Here is a 27,596-nt window from a genome sequence, read left to right on the forward strand (position 1 = left end):
CACAGTGATTCATGAGAAAAGGATGGTTAATTGACCCAATGGGCTGAAGGGTTCTGTTTCTGTGCTGTAGCGTCTATGACCCTTTGAAAGAGCGGTGCAGGCATAACGTGTTGAACTATCTCCTCCTATATGGTTTGATGATCCTAACATGCTACCTTTTCCTTGGCAGAATCTGAGGAGAATGCAGGCACTTAATGAGGATGTAAGCTGCCAACCTAACGTGGAACTCGATGAGCTCAATAATTTTGACTGGGTAAGTTGCCATGATTAAAGAAACAGCATCTCTTCTCTTTATATTAATATATTTAATGTAATTGATTTTGTAATGCACAGATATCTGCAAAATTCTATTATTAGTGACTAGGCTGAAAATGGAGTACATTGGATTCCAGTTAATTGGGACACATCGGGACCAGTACCTTTTGGCCCAATTAAGTGGCTGCCCCAATTAGCCAACTTCATGGAAATAGTTAAAAGGAATAAAAATGGCAAACTACCATTTAACTGAGTAACAATATATGTATTTAAATGAAATACAGAACAAATTAGAACACTACCAATACCTCTACACTACCTTAAAGCTGCGTATTAGTTCCTAATATTTATGAACAGAGGAATTTATCTGCCGGGTTCTTTTGATTGACTAAATAAATAAACACAGAACAGACACATGGACTGTCTTCATACAATGTTTTTGATTATTGCAGCCTCCAAATCTTCATTTTCATTGTAACATTCAAGATGATTGTCGATACCTACCAATTCTTCGTACTTTCTAACTTGTTGAAGTAGTGAAATTGTTTCATTTTCACTCCTGGCTGTTACTGCTAGTTCCAAGACTGAATGCTTGAAACCACGATAAGCAAAACAGTTCCAAGTTGTTTTGCTGCTTATTTCTCGTGAATTATCAGTGACAAAAATCACTACTTTTTAAACACAAACACATGCAACTGACACTATTTAAAAACTGATTGCCTTAAGCACTGTGTAGTGTCCAATGGTCATGCAAGTGCATGTGACTGACTCTAGTTAGCACCTGCAGATTTTCTCTTGTTTCTAGTTAGAAACTGTTCAGCAACAGTCTCCTACCTCAAATTAGTGGCATAGTGTCCCAAATAAACAAAGAGAATCCTGGCTAGTTTCTCGATTTAGGATTTGATCTTTAAGACTTGTCCCAAGTAGGTGGCTGCCCTGATTAACTGATAGCCCAATTAACTGGGTACACTGTATTATGGCCAGTGAAAGTCACTTGGTATTTGGCGAGGTGTAAAAGTTCTTAAAGGGTACAGGAACAATTAATTTCAGTGGCTCTGAGTTGAAAGGTTTGGTATTGATATTGGTTTATTATTGTTACATTGTTCATTATTGACACAACAATTGTAGGCCGTATCTCGGGTAATGATGAGTTTGAGTATAGAGAGGAAATTAAGAACCTGGTGGCATGGTGCGAAGACAATAACCTATCCCTCAACGTCAGCAAGATGAAGGAATTGGTTGTTGACTTCAGAAGGAGTAGCGGACCGCACGACCCAATTTATATCGGTGGTGCGCAAGTGGAACAGGTCAAAAGTTTTAAGTTCCTCAGGGTCAATATCACAAATGACCTGACTTGGTCCAATCAAGCAGAGTTCACTGCCAAGAAGGCCCACCAGCACCTTTACTTCCTGAAAAAACTAAAGAAATTTGACGTGTCCCCTAAAACCCTCACTAATTTTTATAGATGCGCCGTAGAAAGCATTCTTCTAGGATGCATCACAACCTGGTATGGAAGTTGTCCTGTCCAAGACTGAAAGAAGCTGCAAAAGATTGTGAACACGGCACAGCACATCACACAAACCAATCTTCCGTCCTTGGACTCACTTTACAGCGCACGCTGTCGGAGCAGTGCTACCAGGATAATCAAGGACAAGACCCACCCAGCCAACACACTTTTCGTCCTTCTTCCCTCCGGGAGAAGGTTCAGGAGCTTGAAGACTCGTACGGCCAGATTTGGGAACAGCTTCTTTCCAACTGTGATAAGACTGCTGAACGGATCCTGACCCGGATCTGGGCCATACCCTCCAAATATCTGGACCTGCCTCTCGGTTTTTTTGCACTACCTTACTTCCCATTTTTCTATGTTCTATTTATGATTTATAATTTAAATTGTTAATATTTAGTAATTTTAAATATGTTTAATATTTAATATTTGTAATCAAGGGAGTGTGAAGCGCAGAATCAAATATCGCTGTGATGATTGTACATTCTAGTACCAATTGTTTGGCGACAATAAAGTATAAAGTATGCACCAATATGCAGTGAAAAACTTGTCTTGCAAACTGTTCATACTCATCAAATCATTACACAGTGCATTGAGGTAGAATAATGTAAAATAATAACAATGTAGAATAAAATGTTACTGCTATAATATTTAAGCTATAAGGTTAGATTAGAGCAGCTCCTTGGAGCAAGGGTTGAGGGGAGACTTGAAGATCATAAATGAGAAACAGGAGCAGCTGTTCACTCAGCACATGGCTCGTGGATCAAGGACAAATATTTAAAGGTACAGACAAAGCATACAAGGGAGAGTTAATTTTCTTTTCCAGATACTTCTGTGATCTGGAATTTTATTTTTATGTTTGTATGGGATTATTCAGTGCTCTGAAGAAGGAACTGGATCAGCATTTGAGGGAAAAAATGGGGCATCAGGACTGAAGGGGTTTCTGTAAGACCATAAGACATAGGAGCAGAATTAGTCCATTTGGCCCATCGGGTCTGCTCTGCTATTCGATCACAGCGGATGTATTTCACAGCCGTCTATGACAGTGAATTCTACAGATTCACCACCCCCTGGCTAAAGAAATCCCACCTAATATCTATTCCAAAGGGATGTCCTTGTGTTCTGACTAATACTATGGTCCTAGGCACTCATACTATTGGGAACTATCTACTAGGAGCATCTACATATTTAATGGTCTGAATGGCTTTCTCTGTGAGTAACTGTTGTGTGATGGTGATGGTGCTGAATCAATGATGTACCAATAAGAGCAAAGGTAAATACTGTATATTTAATGAAATTGACTAGAACCAAAAAGCACAGTCCTTTGGCCCAGTTGGTTCATCTATCCCTCTAAGCTAGTCACATTTACCCATATACTTCTAAACCTTTCCGATCCATGTACCTGTCCAAGTGTCATTTAAATGTTGTTAATATATGTACCCCAACGTGTAACTGCCATCCCTCTCCTTGTAGACAGGTGAAGTTTTAAGGAAGTAATAAAACTTACTGGCAAATTTTATTTCTGGCATTGCTTTCTTGTGAAATTTTGCCTCCCATTTCCTCATCTTTCCATTTGCTCCTTGAGGTATTCTTCCCATGGGGGTAATCCATCTCTCTAATCCCTAGAACTTCATACAGTCTGGGTGGATGGTTCATTATCTAAGAAGTAGAGGTGTAATTATAAAAACAAATAGTTCTTATTAAACATTTATAAATTGAGTAGGGACTTTGGGTAGAGCTAGGGGTTCCCCAGAGAACAACAAATCTCCTTGAAGTGGGCAATTAGGGGACCTTGCAAAAAGTTGTGAGCACAGCTCAATCTATGATGAAAACCATCCTCCCCTCTGCTGACCCTGTCTGCACTTCCCATTGCCTTAGGAAAGCAGCCAACGTAACCCAAGACCTTTCTCCACCTCGCCCTGGCTATCAATCCATCCAGCAGAAGATACAAAACTTTAAAAACGCATATCACTAGATTTAAGACAGCTTGTATCCCACTGTTATCAGACTTTTAAAGGGACCTTGTAAAATAAACTTGAACTCTTGATCTCGGTCTACCTTGTCGTGATCCTTGAACCTTATTTGCCTATCTGCACTGCATTTCCTCAGTGACTGCAACACACAATACGCTGGAAGAACCCAAGCAGCATTTATAGAGGGGAATAAAGGGTAAACGCTTTGGGCTGAGACCCTTCGTCAGGATGCTGCTTGACCTCCATCATTTTGTGTGTGTTGCTCAAGATTTTTCAGCATCTGCAGGATCTCTTGTGACCATATTCTGCATTCTGTTATTGCTTTTTCCTTTGTACTACCTCGATGAACTTGTGCATGAAATGGTCTGTATGTAGGGATGACATGCAAAGCAGTTCTTCGCTGTATCTCAGTGCAACAAGAAGTCGATTACCAATCCCTCCAGCTCTGGCTACCAGGTAACTTCTGACCTCTCTGTTCTTTCTACTGGCGGATGGTACCTGTTGGCGCTGAGGCTTGGTGCTAGTTCCAGTGTAGAGGGAGCTGCAGGGAGTGGGTGCCCACACTAACCATGCCAACTGTTCACTCTCAGGCATGCTTCTGGGTGCAAGTGATGCGGGATTTGCGGAACGGCGTGAAGCTGAAGAAGGTGCAGGAGCGACAGTACAACCCGTTGCCCATCGAGTACCAGCTAACACCATATGAAATGCTTATGGATGACATCCGATCCAGAAGGTACACCCTGCGGAAAGTGATGGTGAGTCCTTGTCGCCAACCGGATGCTAAGTGAAGAGGTGATGATATGAGAGTAAAGTAAGGCCTACAGAAGACTAATTAATATAAAGCTGGCAAGGCTTCTCCCTGTACGTACTTACCCCTTCCCCCACCTTACCTCCCTTTGTCAAGCTTCTCGGTGCCTTCTGTATGGTTCAGTTGACATTGGGCAGGATCTGAATAATACACATGCAAAGTTAGCTTCTTGAGGTGTGTATTGCATTGGTCTGAATATTTCTATTCATATAAGTGGGTATTTGGTGGTCAGTATGGGTATGGTGACCAGTTTCTGTTCCACAAGATCCTATGACGCTATTAACTAGCCATCATCTGCTCTTTTGTCTTATGTCTTATGTGTTACAGATGTTTTGGTTCTGAATCAAAAAAGCCCATTAAATTTTTATTGCCTTGCTTATGTTCAAACTGCGTCCTCAACATTAGTAACATTGCTTGCATCAGAGTTTGCAGTGAAGGAGTAAGGAAGCCCTCCTATGATGGTACAGGGCTTTGGGTGAGACCAGATTTTGAATAATAGATTGGACATAATGGGCGGAATGGCCTTCTGATTCCATGGTACTGCATTTAGTTTTGGTCTCCATCAAAGACAGGCTTATACCTAAAGGATGGTTAATGAGACGGATGTGTGAGGCAAGAGGAATGACCTATGAGGAGGGATTGAGTAGGATGACTCTCAACTCTGGAATCCAAGTGGTCCCATTGACCTAGAAAGTTGGTGGTTGTGGATAGTGAGAAAGACCACTACAGGATGAACATCAGATGCTAAGTTACCTCCACCCCTTCCACTTACCTCTTTATACTAGCTATCTCCCACCCCCCAACCAATTCTCTGTGTCTAGATGAAAGGACGCAAGCTGAAACATTGATTATCCATTTATCTCTATAATTCTGCCTGACCTGCTAAGTTCCTCCAATGCTTTTGCATTGCTCCAGATTTCATCATCTGCAGTTTCTGTGGTGTCTTCAGGTGTAACAGCATGGATAGATTGGAGAATTTTCTGTTGAAGAGCGTCAGGTGCTCATGTCAAGAACAAAGTCACAGTTGAAAATTTCTTCAAAGATTGGTTAAGACAATTGTAGGTCCCCTACAGACAGAAACAGGTGAATTGATTATGGGGAGCAAGGACATGGCAGACCAATTGAATAATTACTTTGGTTCTGTCTTCACTAAGTAGCGGACAGAGGGTCCAGTGAGATGGAGGAACTGAGCGAAATACATGTTAGTAGGGAAGTGGTGTTAGGTAAATTGAAGGGATTGAAGGCAGATAAATCCCCAGGGCCAGATGGTCTGCATCCCAGAGTGCTTAAGGAAGTAGCCCAAGAAATAGTGGATGCATTAGTGATAATTTTTCAAAATTCTTTAGATTCTGGACTAGTTCCTGAGGATCGGAGGGTGGCTAATGTAACCCCACTTTTTAAAAAAGGAGGGAGAGAGAAACCAGGGAATTACAGACCGGTTAGCCTAATATCGGTGGTGGGGAAAATGCTAGAGTCAGTTATCAAAGATGTGATAACAGCACATTTGGAAAGCGGTGAAATCATCGGACAAAGTCAGCATGGATTTGTGAAAGGAAAATCATGTCTGACGAATCTCATAGAATTTTTTGAGGATGTAACTAGTAGAGTGGATAGGGGAGAACCAGTGGATGTGGTATATTTGGATTTTCAAAAGGTTTTGACAAGGTCCCACACAGGAGATTGGTGTGCAAACTTAAAGCACACGGTATTGGGGGTATGGTATTGATGTGGATAGAGAATTGGTTGGCAGACAGGAAGCAAAGAGTGGGAATAAACAGGACCTTTTCAGAATGGCAGGCAGTGACTAGTGGGGTACCGCAAGGCTCAGTGCTGGGACCCCAGTTGTTTACAATATATATTAATGACTTGGATGAGGGAATTAAATGCAGCATCTCCAAGTTTGCGGATGACACGAAGCTGGGCGGCAGTGTTAGCTGTGAGGAGGATGCTAAGAGGATGCAGGGTGACTTGGATAGGTTAGGTGAGTGGGCAAATTCATGGCAGATGCAATTTAATGTGGATAAATGTGAAGTTATCCACTTTGGTGGCAAAAACAGGAAAACAGATTATTATCTGAATGGTGGCCGATTAGGAAAAGGGGAGGTGCAACGAGACCTGGGTGTCATTATACACCAGTCATTGAAAGTGGGCATGCAGGTACAGCAGGCGGTGAAAAAGGCGAATGGTATGCTGGCATTTATAGCAAGAGGGTTCAAGTACAGGAGCAGGAAGGTACTACTGCAGTTGTACAGGGCCTTGGTGAGACCACACCTGGAGTACTGTGTGCAGTTTTGGTCCCCTAATCTGAGGAAAGACATCCTTGCCATAGAGGGAGTACAAAGAAGGTTCACCAGATTGATTCCTGGGATGGCAGGACTTTCATATGATGAAAGACTGGATGAACTAGGCTTATACTCGTTGGAATTTAGAAGATTGAGGGGAGATCTGATTGAAACGTATAAAATCCTAAAGGGATTGGACAGTCTAGATGCAGGAAGATTGTTCCCGATGTTGGGGAAGTCCAGAGCGAGGGGTCACAGTTTGAGGATAAAGGGGAAGCCTTTTAGGACTGAGATTAGGAAAAACTTCTTCACACAGAGAGTGGTGAATCTGTGGAATTCTCTGCCCCAGGAAACAATTGAGGCCAGTTCATTGGCTATATTTAAGAGGGAGTTAGATATGGCCCTTGTGGCTAAAGGGATCGGGGGTATGGAGGGAAGGCTGATGCAGGGTTCTGAGTTGGATGATCAGCCATGATCATACTGAATGGCGGTGCAGGCTCGAAGGGCCGAATGGCCTACTCCTGACCTATTTTCTATGTTTCTAGTAGGCATGAATTGTACTCGATAAGCTTCCCTTTCTTCTTGATACTCAGTAGGCTGAGCATTGGAATGTTTGGACTGTAGATCACCTCAGTAACACTGGGAAATGGGAAGCCTTTCCCAGTAAGTGGGAAGCCTTCAAAGGAGAAATTTTGAGAGTGCAGAGCTTGTATGTTCCTGTCAGGATTAAAGGCAAAGTGAATAGGAATAAGGAACCTTGGTTCTCAAGGGATATTGCAACTCTGATAAAGAAGAAAAGAGAGTTGTATGACATGTATAGGAAACAGGGAGTAAATAAGGTGCTTGAGGAGTATAAAAAGTGCATGAAAATACTTAAGAAAGAAAGCAGGACGGCTAAAAGAAGACATGAGGTTGCCTTAGCAGTCAAAGTGAAGGATAATCCAAAGAGCTTTTACAGGTATATTAAGAGTAAAAGGATTGTAAGGGATAAAATTGGTCCTCTTGAAGATCAGAGTGGTTGGCTATGTGCAGAACCAAAAGAAATGGGAGAGATGTTAAATGGGTTTTTTGCATCTGTATTTACTAAGGAAATTGGCATGAAGTCAGTCTATGGGTGAGGTGCCGGAGGATTGGAGAGTGGCTTATGTTGTTCCGTTGTTTAAAAAAGGATTGAAAAGTAATCCGGGAAATTATAGGCCGGTAAGTTATTGGAGGGAGTACTAAGAGACAGAATCTACAAGCATTTGGATAGACAGGGACTTATTAGGGAGAGTCAACATGGCTTTGTGCGTGGTAGGTCATATTTGACCAATCTATTTTCGAGGAGGTTACCAGGAAAGTGGATGAAGGGAAGGCAGTGGATGTTGTCTACATGGACTTCAGTAAGGCCTTTGACAAGTTCCCACATGGGAGGTTAGTTAGGAAAATTCAGTCGCTAGGTATACATGGAGAGGTGGTAAATTGGATTAGACATTGGCTCAATGGAAGAAGCCAAAGAGTGGTGGTAGAGAATTGCTTCTCTGAGTGGAGGCCTGTGACTAGTGGTGTGCCACAGGGATCAGTTCTGGGTCCATTGTTATTTGTCATCTATATCAATGATCTGGATGATAATGTTGTAAACCGGAGCAGCAAATTGGCTGATGATACAAAGATTGGAGGTGTAGTGGACAGTGAGGAAGGCTTTCAGAGCCTGCAGAGGGACTTGGACCAGCTGGAAAAATGGGCTGAAAAATGGCAGATGGAGTTTAATACAGACAAGTGTGAGGTATTGCACTTTGGAAGGACAAACCAAGGTAGAACATACAGGGTAAGTGGTAAGGCACTGAGGAGTGCAGTAGAACAGAGGGATCTGGGAATACAGATACAAAATTCCCTAAGAGTGGTGTCACAGGTAGATAGGGTCATAAAGAGAGCTTTTGGTACATTGGCCTTTATTAATCAAAGTATTGAGTATAAAAGCTGGAATGTTATGATGAGGTTGTGTAAGGCATTGGTGAGGCCGAATCTGGAGTATTGTGTTCAGTTTTGGTCACCAAATTACAGGAAGGATATTAATAAGGTTGAAAGAGTGCAGAGAAGGTTTACAAGGATGTTGCCGGGACTTGAGAAACTCAGCTACAGAGAAAGGTTGAATAGGTTAGGACTTTATTCCCTGGAGTGTAGGAGAACGAGGGGAGATTTGATAGAGGTATATAAAATTATGATGGGTATAGACAGAATGAATGCAAGCAGGCTTTTTCCACTGAGGCAAGGGGAGAAAAAAACCAGAGGACATGGGTTAAGGGTGAGAGGAGAAAAGTTTAAAAGGAACATTGTGGGGGGGGAGCTTCTTCACACAGAGAGTGGTGGGAGTGTGGAATGAGCTGCCAGATGAGGTGGTAAATGCGGGTTCATTTTTAACATTTAAGAATAAATTGGACAGATACATGGATGGGAGGTGTATGGAGGGATATGGTCCATGTGCAGGTCAGTGGGACTAGGCAGAAAATAGTTCGACAGAGCCAAGAAGGGCCAAAAGGCCTGTTTCTGTGCTGTAGTTTTTCTATGGTTTCTAAATCCTTGTAGGTCTGAGATTTTCTGATGGACCTTCGGCTGTTTATTTCCCCCTAAGCACCTGACCTCTGACAAGCTTCCCCCTGGAATGAGAGTAATCAACAGGGCAAAGGAGAAATGTGGCAACCTTGAGCCCAGAACCAAAAGTCATTTCAATCTCAGTCCTTGAACCCCACTGTGGAGGCAACATTTGTATTTGTGCATGGTCAGTGAATGCGAGAGCAGAGCTCTTAGATTAGATTAGATTATGAGGACACTCAGTCCTCGTTTATTGTCATTTACGTTTGTAGAAATGCATGCATTAAAAAATGATACAATGTTTCTCCAGTATGATATCACAGAAATACAAGACAGACCAAGACTAAAACTGACAAAAACCACATAATTGTAACATATAGTTACAATAGTGCAAAGCAATACCGTAATTTGATAAGAGCAGACCATGGGCATGGTAAAAAAGAAGTCTCAATGTCCCAATAGCCCCATCATCTCACGCAGATGGTAGAAGGGAGAAACTCTCCCTGCCATGAGCTTCCAGTGCCGCAAACTTGCCGATGCAGCATCCTGGAAGCACCCGACCACAGTCCAACTCTGAGTCGTCCGAAAAGTTCGAGCCTCCGACACCGAGCACTGAGCACCATCTCTGCTGAGTGCTTCGACCCCAGCCCCAGCTGCCAAGCAACAGGCAAGGCCGAGGATTTGGGGCCTTCCCCTCTGGAGATTTCGGATCATACAGTAGCAGCGACAGCAAAGCAGGCATTTCAGAAGTTTCACCAGAGGTTCCTCCGTGCTCCCATGTCAGAATTGTGCATGGCCTCCTACTTGACAGATTACAGATATTCATCACAGGAGAGGCTGCGCACGTTGCATCGCGCTGCCATCTTCTCCTCCTCCTCCACAAAACCTGTATCCCCCACTAGCCTGCTCCTTTTGCAAGGCCCATGATAAGACACTGTAAAACATACACCACTTACTATGTCTTGGAAGCCACTTCTCAACAGAACCAGACATCCATTTGGAAATTCGCCATCACCTTTGGTGGACAGGGCACCGTTCCAGTTGTGGAAGGAGGAGTGTATCACCTCCCGAACCACGCATCCCATCAAGGACCTCCTGTCTCCTCTCTAGCAGAGACTGTTGTCCTTTTTGGCTTCAGCTGCTATTTCAGAATCCACAGAGCTGGAGTGGAAGCGCTGGAACAGGAGGAAGCCATCCTGCCAGGGTGTACCCTGTCAGTAATGGCAGGATAAGCTCTCATCAGAAGAACAGCTGATGCTTCCCTCTTTGAGACTGGTTATAGAGCAGTGGTAATGGAATCCACTGCAGGAATTTGGAGTCCTTTGGAATTCTCTTCCCCCCAAAAGGGCATCACGGTGGTGCAGCGATTAGCGTGATAACTGTTACAGCTTGGGGCACTGGAGTTTGGAGTTCAGTTGCAACGTCGTCAAAAAGGAGTTTGTATGTCCTTCCCCGTTAATGCGTGGGTTTCCTCTGGGTGTTCGGGTTTCCTTCCAGAGTCCAAAGATGTACCGGTTAGTAGGAAAATTGATCATTGTAATTTGTCCCATGGTTAGGTTAGGGTTGCTGCTGGCCTCGGTCGAAGGGCCTGTTCCACTCTGTTATCCCTAAATAAAATAAAGAAGGCTTTGGGGAAGTGAGTAAATTCCAGGTTGAGATACACTGAGGGAATTAAGAAATGCAGGAATGTCACTGGAATGGCGCAGTTGTTGAATGGTGGAGCAGCCCGAGGGATCTCCTCCTGCTCACGTTTCACACTCTCCTGGGGAAAGAGATAGCTGATGAATAGGGTCAGTGAGAGAAATTGACACTGGCCTAGGGAGGTTAAAGAGATTTAAGCAGGTTTCAGTTCAATGCAAAACTAGAGAGGGAGCAAGTGTTCCACCCACAGTGACTTCTGAATTCTGATATAAGTTAACTGCCATAAAATAGTTTGAGGTTTGTGGGGAAAACTCTAGTGACAACCCAGTACAGGCAGCCAAAGCATGAAGTTGATTCGAGGATGAGATTGACCACTGGAGGTCAGTATTTACTGCCCTGAGCCAAGGACACAATTGATACCAACACATTGGTAGACCACACTGGGGTAAGGATGGCAGAGATCCTCCTATAAAGGTCAAGAGATATAAAAGACATATCAGAGGCAGCTTCTCCACACAAAAGATGGTGCATATTGGAATGAGCTCTCAGAAATATGAGGTGGCTACATTAGCAACATTTTAAAAACTTCTAGATAAGTACATGGGGTGGAGAGGTTTAGAATCTCTGGGCCAAGCACAGTTAGGTGAGATTAGCTTGCCAGGGTATTATAGTTGGCTTGGATAAGTTCAGCCAAACATCCTGTATCCATGCTTTGTGACTCTAAGGACATCAGTGAAGCCGTCAGCTTTTTACAAACAGTCTGACAATTTCATGATCAACATCGTTCATACTCCTTCATTTCAGATTTATTTAATTAAATTTAAGTTCCAATGGTGAAACTCTTAAGTTGTGAAACTAGATCCATAAGCCAGGCCTTTTGATGCTGGACCAGTAACTTAACCATTAATGTCTTACGGCATATGATTCAGGACAAAAATTAGCATCAAGAGTGCAGTGCAGGTTGTAAAAGAATGAAATCAGATGTTCTGTATATAAAACATAATGTTTTTTTTGCAAAATTTTAAATGAGATTCTAAAACAAGGAGCAAAGAAAGGAGTTAACTGCCTTTCTCCAGTTACAGTGTGACAGTGAAGAATGACTATATTGTACAGGATTGAATGCCTTCATTATTGCAGTTGTTGTCAGACTGGAATAAAATGGACAAGTATACTGGTTTGCTCAAGCGTGAACAAATCTGTGTCATGTAATAACACTCAACCGAGGACAAGTTTAATTTATTCATGGGGTGAGGGTGTAGCTGGCAAGGCTTTCATCTATTGGCCAACTTAAACTATCCCTGCCAAGAAGTGGCTTCTTGAACCATTGCAAGCCTAGTGGGAAAGGCGATCTCACTTAGTGCTGTTAGACAGTTACAGTTCAGATTCTTCTGGGGGAGGATCATCAGCCGGAAAGGTTAAATTCCTACATTTCCAAGTTAGTTTGGTGATTAAGTTGGAGGGCAATCTGTGCCCCTCCTTGTGCCACCCTTGCTTCCCTGGTTTGGAAGATGCTCCTGAAACCTCTGAGGTGCGTAACAGCAGTGCATTTCCTGCGTGGTGCACGCAGCAGCCACTGTGCTGGGGTGGTGGAAGGAATGAATGTTAGGAAGGTGGACTGGATTCCAATCAATGGGATTCTCCGCTCTTGTGGTGCTGAGCTTCTTGAGTGTCAGAGCTGCACCAATGTGGTTGACTCTTAATGGCCTCATTTCAGGAATGAGCAATAAAGATTGGTGTTTCTAGGGATGTCTGCATCCCATGAACAAAAAATAACTAAAACTTAAATGTTAAAAGTGAGCCCGCATTTACCACTTCATCTGGCAGCTCATTCCACACTCTCACCACTCTATGTGTGAAGAAGACCCCCCCCTAATATTCCCTTTAAACTTTTCACCCTTAACCCATGTCTTTTTCTCCCCTAGCCTCAGTGGAAAAAGCCTGCTTGCATTCACTCTATCTATACCCATCTTAATTTTATACCATCATAATTTATACTTCTGTGTCAAATTGACGCCGTAGGTACAGCGTAGCTGTGAACCCTATACAGAGCCTACGTGGATCCCTACGTCATAGCCTGACGCGCACTTCTCCCAAAATATAACTACGCATCGCAACAACGCAGACTGCAACAGCTGTGATTGGTCCACTTGGTAGCATCGCATTTTCTCCTATGCTGCAATAGCTTCCCATTGGGCAACTGAAGGGCAGGGAAGGAACTCTGGCTGCAATGGTTTCCATAAAGCTTTACAGACCTCTGAAATTATGGAGGACACATTTCGCTTTCACGAAAAAAGACACTTGCTTTAAACTTGTTTACCCCAAGAAAGACTACCAAGACCATGAAGCCTTGCGCGGGCAGGTGTGTGCGCATGTGCAACGTGTGCGAATTGCAGAGCGATGCAGACACATCAACGCATAAATATAAATACTCACAATGCGCGTAGGCCACTTGTGTAGGTTACGGTGTCAATTTAACACAGAAGTATAAATTAGCCTTAGTGTGGGCACATGGCCAAGTGGTTAAGGCATTAGATTAGCAACCTGAAGGTCGTGAGTTCGAGCCCCAGCCGAGGCAATGTGTTGTGTCCTTGAGCAAGGCACTTAATCACACATTGCTCTGCGACGACATTGGTGCCAAGCTGTATGGGTCCTAATGCCCTTCCCTTGGACAATATTGGTGTCGTGGAGAGGGGAGACTTGCAGCATGGGCAACTGCCAGTCTTCCATACAACCTTACCCAGGCCTGCACGCTGGAGAGTGAAGACCGTGGTCTCGCAAGACTAACGGATGCCTTACTTATATAAATTAGCTTTTAGTTTGAGGCTTACGGGATGTGGGCTAAATGCCAGCAAATAGAGCTAGCTTAGATGACCACCTTGGCTGACAAAGATGTTGGGTCAAACGGCCTCTTTCTAAGCTGTAATACTCTTTGAGTCTGCTGCCCTATGACTCTGTAATTGTGTAACTGGCTCGTTCTGCTGAAGATCATCCTGCTGTAATATTGATCCAGCTGTTCTCTCTGAGCTGGTTTGCCTCACCTACTGCATGCATCTCTTACAGCTCTGCTTTTCACAGCCTTTCAGAATCAGAATGTGGTTTATTATTACTACATATGTCATGAAATGTACTGTCTTGTGGCAGCAGTACAATATAAGACATAAAAATCACTTGTGAGTTATAATAAATAAAGCAAAAGTGGAGTAGCGATGTAGCATTCATGGCTTCATGGACGGTTCAGAAATTTGATCGCTTTTGCGTCCCTCTATCACTCGCTATCTCTGTCGTGTGCACACTCTTTGTTACCCGTGCCTGTCATTTTGAAATTGTCACAACACTGTGACAAACAGACTTGCCTGTTCTTAGAACAATTTTGTTTTGTATCATTGCAGTGTGCTCTGTAAAGTATTGAAGCGGTTCTCTCTCAGATTGAATTCATCACAGTTTGATTGAGGTGGAAATGTTTGCAATTTCATTGAGGTTTACAGGAAGATGTTTCCTGCTTGGCATTGCTGCCCGCCACACCTCCAGCACTGCTGCAGGGTCAGTAGTCAGGGACCACCATTCACTGATGTTTCCCTCCCTTAGCCCTGGTACATTTCCTGGTGTACTTCTTCAAAATAAAGGAAAAGGATCCACAAGTACAGCTGTAGTAGTGTGTTACGAGCTGTTAGCTGCAGGATAGTGATGTGTTACTGCCATCCAAAGATTACAGACACACATGCATTGAATCTGATCCAACTAAAAGGAAGTTATGGTCCCAGATTTGTAGCCACAGGCAGCAGGAAGTGTGATGTGCCTCATGATTTTGAGAACTTGGATGGTAATCAAAAGGTGAATCATGTTGTATTGTGGCCTTCTACTTACTGTAAGTATGGTACCTTTCTCTGCTGAGAAATGAGTGGTGATCCGTGAGGGTAAATAGAAGATCCAGGTAATTGCAGAACTATGCGAGATGAAGCAACAAACCACGCAAAGGCATAACTTATTTTATTATTTAAAATAGGCACTATGTAAAGTTAATTATTTTTACTGTACCAAGATACTATACAAGGATTAGATGAATGGGCCTCCTCCAGGCAATCAATCCCCACCCCTCAATGCTGTCAGGAATGGGAAGAGTTAAGAGTGGAAGATGTCTGGTTAAGGGAATTGCAAATTGAGGACATTCTGCTCTTTTGTGGCTTCATAACCTGGCGAATCACATTCATATACCAAAATCCACACAAATTAGGGGATATTTTATGGAGATCATACGGTTTGCCTCCATTTTTAAAAGTGGGAAGTCCTTGTTCCCCTGGTGAATGGTTATAACATTGAGATGAAAGCTAACTTTGTAAAGTTATTTGCCATGTTTTGTGTTGCTCATGTTGTATGAAACAATGCTTTGTGAAAGCTACTGGTAGAAAGCCAGCTCTCTGATTCACACCTGTGTTTACTGTGTTTTATTTAAGAACACATGAAATTTTAGCGTAAGGTGGTTGTGTCACGATTGGTTAATTGGATGTGACGTTTTATTGAATATGTATTGACTTTCAGGAAATTGGTCAGCAATAGAAAATATACTCAGGATGCTTATTATCCAATGGATAATTTTGTTCAATTTACACTCCTGGTGAAGAGATTCATGTCACATGAAATTTTTCAGCATCTATCTGTCTATGACACCACTACAATTCGACTGCATGTTCTTTGTACGTCTTGGAAATCTTTCATTCTTATGTTTCTTTACAACACTTTGTTACACACCTGCTCCAATTACAAAGTTCGTGTGATGTCCACCTGACTTTTCCTCAATCCTCTGCTACAGGTGAATGGGAACATCCCTCCAAAATTGAAGAAGAGCGCCCATGAGATGATCCTGGAGTTCATCCGTTCTCGTCCTCCATTAAATCCCGTGAGTACAGCAGATCTTTTCAGAATTCACAGAAGTCCTGATTCCCTTGTAAGGTGGTCTGGTAACTGCCAACTAGAAGGCAGGAGTGTATACCAGACAAGCTTGAATTTTGCAGCATGAACTTTCAGCTAGTTTCCCCTTTCCTAAGAAGAACTACTGATAGTCCATAGACTTCCAAAATGATAGTCAGAACACTTGAGTGCATTTGAGTGGTGAATTGCACTAGCTGACATATTGCCAAGGGTTTTAGCATCTGCCAGATCAATGCAAAGTTGCCAGTTGACAGCAGTGCTATTCTGGAGCAACGTGTTTACAGTTATAGAGTAATAGAGAAGAAAAGCCACAGCACTAAACAGGTTATTTAGCCCATTGAGTCCACACTGACTATAAACCACCCATTTACACCAATCCAACATTAAGCCTATTTTTTGATCTACCAACACTCTATTCAACTCCTCCCAGATCTTAGCACTCACCTACACAACTAAGGACCATCTATGGTGGCCAGTTAACTTACCTGCTTGCACATCTTTTGAATATGGGAAGAAGCCCATACGGTCACAGAGAATGTGCAAGCTCCTTAGCAACCAGTGTTAGGACAGAACCTGGTCTATGGAGCTATAAGGCAGCCACTCCACTAGCAGCACCTCTCTGCAGCCTGTTTGGATGCAGGATGAGGAACCTTCTCACCACATAAGTAGTTCTATCTATCATCTATAAGTCAGTTTGGTTTGATATTTGTTTTTCCTGGCTGTTGCTCTTTTATGGGATATGAGTGTCATAAGCCAGGAAGGCATTAATTGCCCCAGGGTATTCCAAAGGGAGGTTAAGGATCACCATGTCGGAATAAATTCTGGATCAGACTTGGTGAGGACATATTTCCTACTCTGACAGAAGGACCTGAGTGAGATCAAGACAAGCCCATGCAGGTTAACAGTGTAGAGTGATTCTCAGTTCACAACTTTTCCTGGTAGACAGTGGTGTAGGGCCTGAATTTCCATTTTAGTTCCCTTAATATCTCCAAATGCTTTTTTAAGCATAAAAGGATTGAATCTGATAGCCACAAGAACCAACAGTAGGTTAACTAGGCCAAATTGAACTGCTTCAATGAGATGTCAGATTCAATATAATGAAATGATGCATAGAACGGAATGTAATAATTGCACAGACATTCTAGTGGCAAGGCTCGTTGGATCCATGCTGGCCCTCCTGCTCCTGATGAACCACCATTTCCTCTAAGTTTGTCATAAGACTAAGATATAGGAGCAGAATAAGGCCATTTGGCCCATTGAGTATAGCTGAACCATTTCCCTCTCAGCTCCAATGTCATGCCTTCTCCCCATATCTCTTCATGCCCTGACTAATCAAGAATTTATCAAAGATATCTTTCACCTTTGTGCACTCATCTAGTTCTCTCTTAATAGCCTATCAAATGAAATATGCACTCTGTGGCCACTTTATTATGTACCTCTGTATGAGTGTATGTTTGTGGTCTTCTGTCGCTTTAACCCATTGACTTCTGATTACAAAAGACTTGTGTTGATCAACTGGCTGGAATGTTCACTGAGATCTTTAACCTCTCGCTTCAACAGTCTGAGGTACCCACCTGTTTCAAGCAGACTTCAATTGTACAGGTGCGTAAGCAGAACACGGTAACCTGCCTCAATGACTGTTGTCCCGTTGCACTTACATCCACTGTGATGAAATGCTTTGCGAGATTGTTGATGCTTGAGAAGCAACTTGAGGACTTGTCTACTGTCACAACAGGTCAACAGTAGATGTCATTTAATTGGCTCTTCACTCCATTCTGAAACATCTGGACAACGAAAATGCTTACCTCAGGATTCTCTTCATTGACTAGAGCTGAGCATTCAGTACTATCATCCCCTTAAGACTAATCAATGAGCCTCAAAACCTTCTTGTGCAACTGGATTCTTGATTTTCTCACATGCAAACCCCAGTCAGTTTGGAATGGCAACAACATGTCCTCCACAATTACTATCGATCCAGTGCCAAAAGTTCAATTTATTATCAACGTGTCACTACATACAGCCCTGAAATTCTTTTCCTACAGGCATACTTAGCAAATCTGTAGAACGGTAACCGTAAATACCGTGTGTCAGTGGTGAGGAAGGCAAATGCCACATTAGCATTCATTTCAAGAGGTCTAGAATACAAGAGCAAGGATGTGATGCTGAGGCTTTATAAGGCAGTGGTGAGGCCTCACCTTGAGTATTGTGAACAGTTTTGGGCCCCTCATCTTAGTAAAGATGTGCTGGCATTGGAGAAGGTTCAGAGGAGGTTCACAAGGATGATTCCAGGAATGAAAGTATTATCATACGAGGAATGTTTGATGGCTGTGGGTCTGTACTTGCTGGAATTCAGAAGGATGAGGGGTGATGTCATTGAAACCTTTCGAATGTTGAAAGGCCTAGACAGAGTAGATGTGGAAAGGATGTTTCCCATGGTGGGAGAGTCTAGGACAAGAAGGCACAGTCTCAGGATAGAGGGGCGCCCTTTCAAAACAGAGATGTGGAGAAATTCCTTTACCCAAAGGGGTGGTGAATTTTGGAATTTGTCTTCACATGCAGCTGTGGAGGCCAGGACGTTGGGTGTATTTAAGGCAGAGATTGATAGGTTATTGATTTGATGTGGTATCAAAGGTTATGGGGAGAAGGCGGGGAACTGGGGTTGAGGAGGAGAAGAAAAAAGGATCAGCCATGATTGAATGGCAGAGCAGACTCAATGAGCCAGATGGCCTAATTCTGCTCCTATGTCTTATGGTCTTATGGTCGAAATAGGATCAATGGACAGCAAACTGTGCAAGTACTGATATAAATAAAGAACAGTAAATAATGATAGCATGAAATAACTAGATAAAGCGTCCTTAAAGTGACACCATTGGTTGTGGGAACACCAGAAATAGAATAAGTATAGTTAGCCCCTTTTGTTCAAGAGTCTGATGGCTGAGGGGTAGTAACTGTTCTTGAACCTGGTGAGGTGAGTCCTGAGGCACCTGTACCTTCTACCTGATGGCAACAGTGAGAAAAAAGCAAGGCCTGGGTGGTGAGGAACTTTGGTGATAGATGCTGCTTTTCTACAGCAATGTTTCATGTAGATGTGCTCAATGGTTAGAAGGGTTTTACCTGTGATGTACTGGCCTGAATTTACTACCTTTTGTAGGATTTTCCACTCAAAATCATTGGTGGTCCCGTACTAGGCTGTAATGCATCCAGTCAGTGCACTTTCCACCACACATCTATAGAAGTTTGCCAAGGTTTTTGATGATGTGCCAAATTTCCGCAGACTCCTGAGGAAGTAGAGGCGCTGTCGTACTTGCTACGCAATTATATTTATATGATGGGTCCAGGATAGGTCATCTGAGATAGAGACACCCAGGAATTTAAAGTTACTGACCCTCTCCACCTCTGATCCTCCGATGACTACTGGCTCACAGACCTCCGGATTCTCTCTCCTGAAGTCTACAAGCAATTTGTTGGTCTTATTGACATTGAGTGAGAGGTTATTGTTATTACATCACTCAGCCAAGTTTTCAATCTCCCTTCTATATGCTGAATCATTACCCCCTTTGATTCAGTCCTTAACAGTGGTGTCATCAGCAAACTTGTACATGGTGTTGGAGCTATACTTAGCCACACAATCACAGGTGTAAAGTGAGTAGAGCAGAGGGCTAAGTACACATCCCTGCAGTGCTCCTGTGCTGATGGAGATTGTGGAGGAGATGGTTTTGCCAATCCAAATTGACTGGGGTCTACAAGTGAGGAAATTCAGGATCCAATTGCACAAAGGGGGTATTGAGGCCCAGGTCTTGGAGTTCAGTGATTAGTTTTGGGGTGATGATGGTGTTAAATGATGAGTTGTAATTGATCACGAGCAACCTGATGTGTGCATCTTTGCTGTCCAAATGTTCCAGAGTGCAGAATCAATGAGATGGCATCTGCTGTAGACCTGTAGCTACGATAGGCGAATTGGAACGGATCCAGGTTGCCACTAGGACAGGAGCTAATACATTTCAACACCAGCCTCTCAAAAGACTTCATCATTGTGGGTGTAAGTGGCACAGGGTGATAGCCATTTATACAGTCTACCACGCTCTTCTAGGATTGAAGCCTGCTTGAAGTGGATGGGTACCACACATTGCCAGAGCGAGAGGTTGAAGATATTCGTGAACAGACCAACCAGTTGATCAGCACAGGTCTTCAGTACTTGGCCAGGTACTCCGTCCAGATCTGATGCTTTCCTTGGATTCACTTGAAGGCAGCTTGCACATCATCTTCAGATATTGAGGCAAAAGGATCATCAGGAGACATTGGGGTGCACAATGGTTCCTCCCTGTTCTGGTGATCAAAGCAAGCTTAGAAGTCATTGAGCTCATCTGGAAGCGAAGCTCTGCTGTCCGTATGTCGTAAGGTTTAATTTTGTAAGAGGGTGTGGCATTCAAACCCTGCCACAGCTGTCGAACATCCCTCATTGATTCCAAACTAGTCTGGAATCTCCACTTTGCTCGTGAGATAGCGTTACGGAGATCACACCTGCACCTCTTGTAGCATTCTTGATCTCTAAACTTGAATACCTCTGATCTGGTTCTCAGAAAATTCCGGTTCTCATTGTTCATCCACGGCTCCCTGAGGGATTTTGTGAGGGCAGACTCATCCACAGCTGTTTTAATGAAGTCTGTAATGACCCTGGTATAGTCATTCAGATCCTCAAGTGAGATTGTGAACACGACCCAGCCCACTGACACAAGGCAATCCTATAACTGTTCATCTGCCTCCTGCAACCACCTCTTGGTTGTCTTGTCTCTGGACCCTTGCTGTTTGGGCCCTGTCTGTGTGCAGGTGGTAAGAGTACGGCCAAATGATCCAACTTGCAAAAATGCAGTCTCGGAATGGAACAATTGGTATTTCTTATAATAGTGTAGCAGTGCTGTAGTGTTAGGATCTCTGATGCAACAGGTTACGTGCTGGTGATAACTGGGCAGGGTTTTCTTCAAACAGGCTTGGTTAAGTTGAATATTGAATTGAATTTAGTTAAATCTTACATCTGTCCCACTACATGAGGGAGTAAAAATCCTTGTGTTCTGACTTTGTTGCAATGTACAGACATGGGAATTTATAAGTCTAACGGTATGTAGAAAGAAGCTGTTCCATAGCCTTTTGATCCTGGCTTTAATGCTGCGGTACCGTGTGCCAGACTGAAGCAGCTGAACCAGTTCGTGGTTGGGGTGACTGGTGCCCCAATGATCTCCCAGGCCGCCTTTACACACCTGCTGCTGTAGATGTTCTCAATGGAGGGAAGTTCACATCTACAGATGCGCTGGGCTGTCCATACCACTCTCTGCAATGCCCAGTGATCGAGGTTGGTGTAGTTCCCATACCAGGTGGTGATACGGCCAGTCCGGGTGCTGTCAGTGGTGTCCCTGTAGAAGATCTTGAGGATTTGGGGGCTCATGCTGAACTTCTTCAGTCACCTGAGGTGGAAGAGATGCTGTTGTGCTTTTTTTGCCACACAGCTGATGTGTACAGTCCAGGTGAGATCTTCAGTGATGTGTATACCGAGGAACTTGAAACTATTCCTATTACGTGCTTACAGATTACCTCATGCAGTTTTGCAGGTGCTTGCTTATAATTGGCCACTGGTAGTATGTAAACCACAATCAAGATCACGGCTGAGAACTCCCGAGGCAAATAGAATGGTCTACAATTGTTAGTTGTTCTAAGTCAGGGGAACAAGAAGTTGACGTAGTCTCCATTTCCATTCACCAACTAGAATTGACTGAAAAACACACTGCCACCTTTTTCCTTACCAGAGTTTGTGGTTCGATCCATTCTGAAAATCGTGAAACCTTCCGGTCATATCACTGCATCTGGTGTAGTTGCAATTAACCAGGTTTCCGATGCAGCTAACAATGAGATCTACCTCTTCTGCCTCTGATACAGCAGCCTTGCTCTGAGATTGTCAGTCTTATTTTCCAGTGACTGCACAAAGGCTGAGGAAGGGTGAAGAATGATAGACCACCCAGGTAGAATATGAGGTGCTGTTCTTCCGGTTTGCCTTGGGCCCCACTGGCAGTGGGGAGGGCAGAGAGCTGACTCTGGGGTGTTGAAGTGTCTTGCAGTCTGGGGCATTGCAGACAGAGCAGAAGAGCCCTGCAAGATGGTCACCCAGGCTGTGCTTGGACTCGATAAGTGGCAATTACTAGAGGGTATTGGCTTAAGGTGAGAAGGGAGTTTTAAGGGAGATGTGCAAGTTTTAATATGATATGTCTTTTGGAAAAAGGCATCTGCCCGAAAACTGAAACCAACCCCACCTCGTCCACGGAGCCTTCACGAGAGAATATTGGAGGAAATCAAGTCTGAACGGAAACTACGGCCTGTGTCACCGGATGAGATTCGACGCAATCGTATTGGTGAGTCTGCTGAGCTTGGATCTTCATTGGGATAAAAGTGTTTATGCATTTGCTTCTCTTTATTTGCTTCCTATGTTGCAGCTGTACACAATGTTGTTAAGGCCATGGTTGGAGTACTGTGTGCTAAGGCCATGGTTGGAGTACTGTGTGCAGTTTTGGTTGGCCCTTTACAGGAAAAAAGTGGAGGATTAGGAGAGAGTGCAGAAGAGGTTTAGCTGGGTGCTGCCTGGATTTGAGGGTTATAAGCAGATGTTGAGCAAACTTGGATTGTTGGCTCTGGAGCAACGGAGGCCGAGGGGAGACCTAATAAAAGCATATAAAACTACGAACGGCGCAGAAAAAGTAGACAAACTTTTTCCCAAGGTGGGAATGTCAAGTGCTAGAGGGCTTAAGTTTAAGATGAGAGGGGAAAAGTTTAAAGGAGGTTTTCAAAAGAGGTTTTCGTAGACGGTGCCTGGAATGCACTACCAGAGGTGGTGATGGAACCAGATACCATAGCAGTAGTTGAGGGGCATTTAGACAGAGCATGAACAGACAGGGATTAATTTAGATTAGCATCTGGATCAGCACAGATATGGTGGGCTGAAGGGCCTGTGCAAGGCTGTACTGTCCTATGCTATGCTTGCTAAGCAGTAACTGCGATCAACATCAGAGTGAGTGACCGTGTGCATATCCATTTAAAAGTCAGCAGTTCTTCACATCAAATGAGAATTTGAAGAAAAACTGTTGATTCTACAAATCTAAAATAAAAAACAAAATTCAAGAAGCAGCCAGTAGATCAGACGGCATCTTAAACACCTTTTCACTTTCCACAGAGGCCTGCTGAGTGTTACCCGCATTTTTCATTCTTTATAGATAGATAGAAAGATAAATAGATCTACTTTATTGATCCCGAGGGAAATTGGGTTTCGTTACAGCCACACCAACCAAGAATAGAGGGTAAATATAGAAATACAAAAACCACAAACAATCAAACAACAAAATGCAAACCATGCCAGATGGAAATAAGTCCAGGACCAGTCTATTGGCTCAGGGTGTCTGACCCTCCACGGGAGGAGCTGCAATGTCAGTTGTAATTAATTTTCATGAATGATCAGAGAGCAAGTGCCAGGGCAAGAAAACAATAATGAACATGCTTTTCAGGCTTAGTTTGAGAAATCCTATGGTTGTCTGCTTACTGTTTTAATCTGAGATTTTAAACAATTGGTGTATAATTAAAAGTAGGAACAAGTTCATCACCCATTGGTCAAGTCCAGAGTAATTCTCCTGGTACTGGCTCTACTTTAACAGCAAGCCATATCCACTGGGAACAGGTGGAATGACAGGAAAACAATGAAGGGGAAGTAACTAAGCCTAGAATTTATTTTGCCACACAAGACACCTTTGTCATTAAATTCAGTTAGATGTGTGCTGTGTATGACAATGTAGAATTGCTAATGTTGTTCTGCCGTCCGTGTGTGTGGTGAGATACAGATGGGCATATGGGTATAAAGTTCATTAGCACAAATGTAATGTCAGTCTTCGTGGGCCAAGTGAGGCCAATTTTGGTATAACATATGGGGAATCAGCAGATAAAGGTTGTTAGTACTGAGGAGCCCACATATGCAAACCTTGCAATAATTTAGCCTCCCCCACACAGAGCACAAGTTTAGAATGACTCTTGAGTCGTGGTGCGATTTCAGACCCTTGTCTTTAAATAGTTTGTTTCATACACAGAACAAGCTAAAGCACTTTTACTTTTGAGTACATTTGCTAAATGTTGCATTTGCAGCAGAGGCAACGGGATGAGCAGCAAGTTAAAACATAGGGTTGGGCAGATTCTTTTGCAAGGATATGCCCTATTTTGTCTTGGTATGTGTGTGTTTATGAGGCTACCCTCACTGCCCCATGGTTAATAAGTGGGGGTGAGCCACAACTCTGAACCACTGCAGTTGGTCTGAAGGAATTGCCATTACAGAAAGATTTCCAGGGTTTAGACTGTGAGCCAACACAGGAGCACCCAATATATCCCCACATCCAGACTGAAACAGGGTTTGGTGTTCCCAGGTACACTGCATTTTTGCAGCTTCATTGAGCAGGAAGTGAAAACCAGGAGCACTCACATTTATTCTTTCTGTAGTATTCGCGGGAGATGTAATATTCATCTGAGTTAGTACTCTTTACAGTCTCCAAACAACATGCTGCTTTCAACAGGTATTTCTCCCACAGGCCTGCACAGGATGTGAGTACGGATGATCACTCACAAGGTGCAGTTCACAACTGACTCTGCACTCATCTGGGACAAATTGACTTTAACCTGCGGGAGTGCACTGGGATTTCTTGCTATTTGGTTAGGTCTTGTCCTTTGGGGAGGGGTGTACGTGCATGTGTGTGTGTGTGTGTGTGTGTGTGCACATGGATAAGGGATAGGTTGTCATCGACAACAAAGTTCCTGTTGTCTGGCTAAAGACAGGAGGAGTATGCATTCCCAAGGCCCAATGGGTCACACCGGAGAGTTGTTGTAACTTTTCATGCAAGCCAAGTATTTTGCAACACTTGAGCAGGAATGCGATTTTCAGGTAGCATCAGTCCTGTGACCCACAATATATCCCACCTATTGCCAAGAGAGAGGGGCCACATCGTGTGGGTAACTAAGTGATAACAATCTGAGTCAAAACGTTAAAAAGTTGTTGCTTTTCTGAGTGTTAGAAGTTTCCCTGTAAAAATCCATGTACTGGAATTTAATACCCCTTGAGTATAAACACAAGAAAGTCTGCAGATGCTGGAAATCTAAAGCAACACACACAAAATGCTGGAGGAGCTCAGCAGGTCAGGCAGCATCCATGGAAATGAACAGTCGATGTTTCGGGCCGAGACCTTTCTTCAGTATTGTGTGCAGTTTTGATCTCATCTGAAGAAGGAATTTGGAATTGATTTATTTTTGTCAGATGTACCAAGATACAGTGAAAAACCTGTCTTGCGTACTCTTACACAGTGAAGTACAACAAGGAAAATCAGTAACAGAATGCAAAATGAAGTACAACGGTTACAGAGGGAGTGCAGTGCAGGATTATAATGAGGTGGATTATGAGATCAAGAGTCCATCATACTAGGGGACCAGAGTGGTTCCTGGAATGGGTGGCCTGTCTTATGAACAGAGATTTGGGTCAATCCGGCTTAAATTCACCAGAGTTTGAAGGACAAGAGGGAATTTCATACAGTTTTGTACATTCCTAACATGACTGTTCAGATAGGATGTAAGAAGGATGTTCCTGTGGTGGGGGACTTCAAAAGCAGGTGGGTTCTGAAGTTTAAGGGTAAGTCATATTGGATTGAGATGAGAAGAAATTTCTTCTGCAGAGAAAGATAAATTCTCTACCACAGAAAACAGATGAATCCAAATCATTAAATATGTTCAAGGAGATAGATATCGTTCTTGGGGTAGTGGAATCAGTGGATCTAGGAAGAAAGCTGGTACATAGTCACGAATCAGTGTGATTAGTCTGCCATTTTGAATGGTCTATTCCTGTTCCTAACTTCTATGAGGAGAGATAGTAATGGGGGGAAATTGGATTGAAAAGGTTATCACTTCCGTTCCCTTAATCTTTCAGCCATGCTGGATTTGCCAAGGATTTAATTGCTGAGTCACTTGGAGGCTCATATTTGATCAAAACCAAATTAGTTGACCGGGAGATTTACCACACTGGCCATGCTGATATCACTGTAGATGGGTGAGCTGGAGGAGAGTACACATAAACAGGGCAAGGATGAAATTGATTTTATTTGAACTGTGTTGAAGACCAAAGCTTATGATCTGGGCTTCAAACTGTTTGCTAGTTGTCAACTCCATTTCTCTCTGTTCTTTGATACTGAACCAAACTTATCAATACCCTGATATCCCATTTGTCCCTGGGTAATGCTGCTAAATCCATGATCCAGCTTTTGCCAACATTTCCTTATACATTGAAGTTCAAAGTTCAAAGTAAATGTATTGTCAATGTACATATATGCCACCATATACAATCCTAAGATCCATTTTCTTGCGGGCACACTCGATAAATCCAATAACCATAATAGAGTCAATGAGACGCACCAGCAGGGCGGCAACCAGTGTGCAAAAGACATCAAACTGTGCAATTACAAAAAATTAATAGTAAATAAATAGTTAGACAAACAAGCAAACAATAAATATTGAGAACGTAAGATGACGAATCCTTGAAAGTGAGTCTGTAGGTTGTGGGAATGGTTCAGTGATGGAGCAAGTGAAGTTGAGTGAAGCTATCCCCTCTGGTTGAAGAGCTTGATGGTTAAGGGGTGATAACTGTTGCTGAACCTGGTGGTGTAAGTCCCAAAGCACCTGTACTTTCTTCCTGATGGCAGCAGTGAGGAAAGAGCATGAACTGAGTGGTGGGGGTCCCTGATGACGGATGCTGCTTTCCTGTGACAGTGCTCCATGTGGATGTGCTCAATGGTGGGGAGGGCTTTACCCATGATGGACTGGGCCATATCCACTACTTTTTGCAGGAATTTCCATTCAAGGGAATTGGTGTTTCCATACCAGGCTGTGATGCAGTCAGTCAATGTACTCTCCACCACACATCTATAGAAGTTTGTCGAAGTTTTAGATATCCTGCCGCATCTTCGCAGCCCCCTAAGGAAGAAGAGGCTCTGTCATGCTTTCTTCATTATTGCTGAACCCAAGACTGGTCCTCTGAAATGTTAACACTGAGGAATCTACAGTTACTGACCCCTCCGCCTCTGATCCCCTGATGGGGACTAGCTCATGGACTTCCTGCGGTCTGTATCAGTTTCTTGGTCTTGCTGACATCAGAGTGGATGTGAATGCTACTGGATGATGTCATTGAGTTTACCACATTCTTCTTAGGCACTGGTATAACTGAAGCCTGCTTCAAGCAGGTGGCTGCCAAGAGGTTAAAGATCTCGGTGGACACTCCAGCCAGTTGATCCAGCACAGTTCCTTAGTACTCAGTCAAGTACCCCATCTGGGCTGGATGCTTCCTCTGGGTTCACCCTCCTGAAGGATGCTCTCACATCGGCCTCAGAGACTAAAATCACAAGGTCATTGAGGACTGTGGGAGTTCATGATTTTTCTCCATGTTTTGACAGTCAAAGTGAGCACAGAAAGCTTTGAGCTCATTGTATACATGAAAATTTAGGATATTCCTGCAAACGTACAGAAATATGGAAGTCCTGAACTCTGAGCAAACTCCAGTGTGGATCTCCTCATAGAGTCTAGTG

At 43.3% G+C, this 27,596-nt stretch overlaps 1 protein-coding gene across 6 annotated transcripts in view; it reads left to right on the plus strand.

Moving 5' to 3' along the window:
• Nucleotides 1-27,596, plus strand: part of LOC140197938 (protein spire homolog 1-like) — a 213,682-nt gene that overhangs the window by 128,662 nt on the left and 57,424 nt on the right. For all 6 annotated transcript variants that reach the window (XR_011886069.1, XM_072258572.1, XM_072258583.1 and 3 more), the window contains exons 5-8: nt 170-253; nt 4,323-4,487; nt 15,842-15,928; nt 22,229-22,358. Coding sequence is in view for 5 of the 6 variants with exons in the window: in XM_072258572.1 (XP_072114673.1) it covers nt 170-253; nt 4,323-4,487; nt 15,842-15,928; nt 22,229-22,358 (466 nt within the window). In the remaining variant the exon portion in view is untranslated. The remainder of the gene's footprint in view (nt 1-169; nt 254-4,322; nt 4,488-15,841; nt 15,929-22,228; nt 22,359-27,596) is intronic.

The sequence above is a fragment of the Mobula birostris genome, chromosome 1 (genome assembly GCF_030028105.1).
Source record: "Mobula birostris isolate sMobBir1 chromosome 1, sMobBir1.hap1, whole genome shotgun sequence".
Classification (NCBI taxonomy): domain Eukaryota; kingdom Metazoa; phylum Chordata; class Chondrichthyes; order Myliobatiformes; family Myliobatidae; genus Mobula; species Mobula birostris.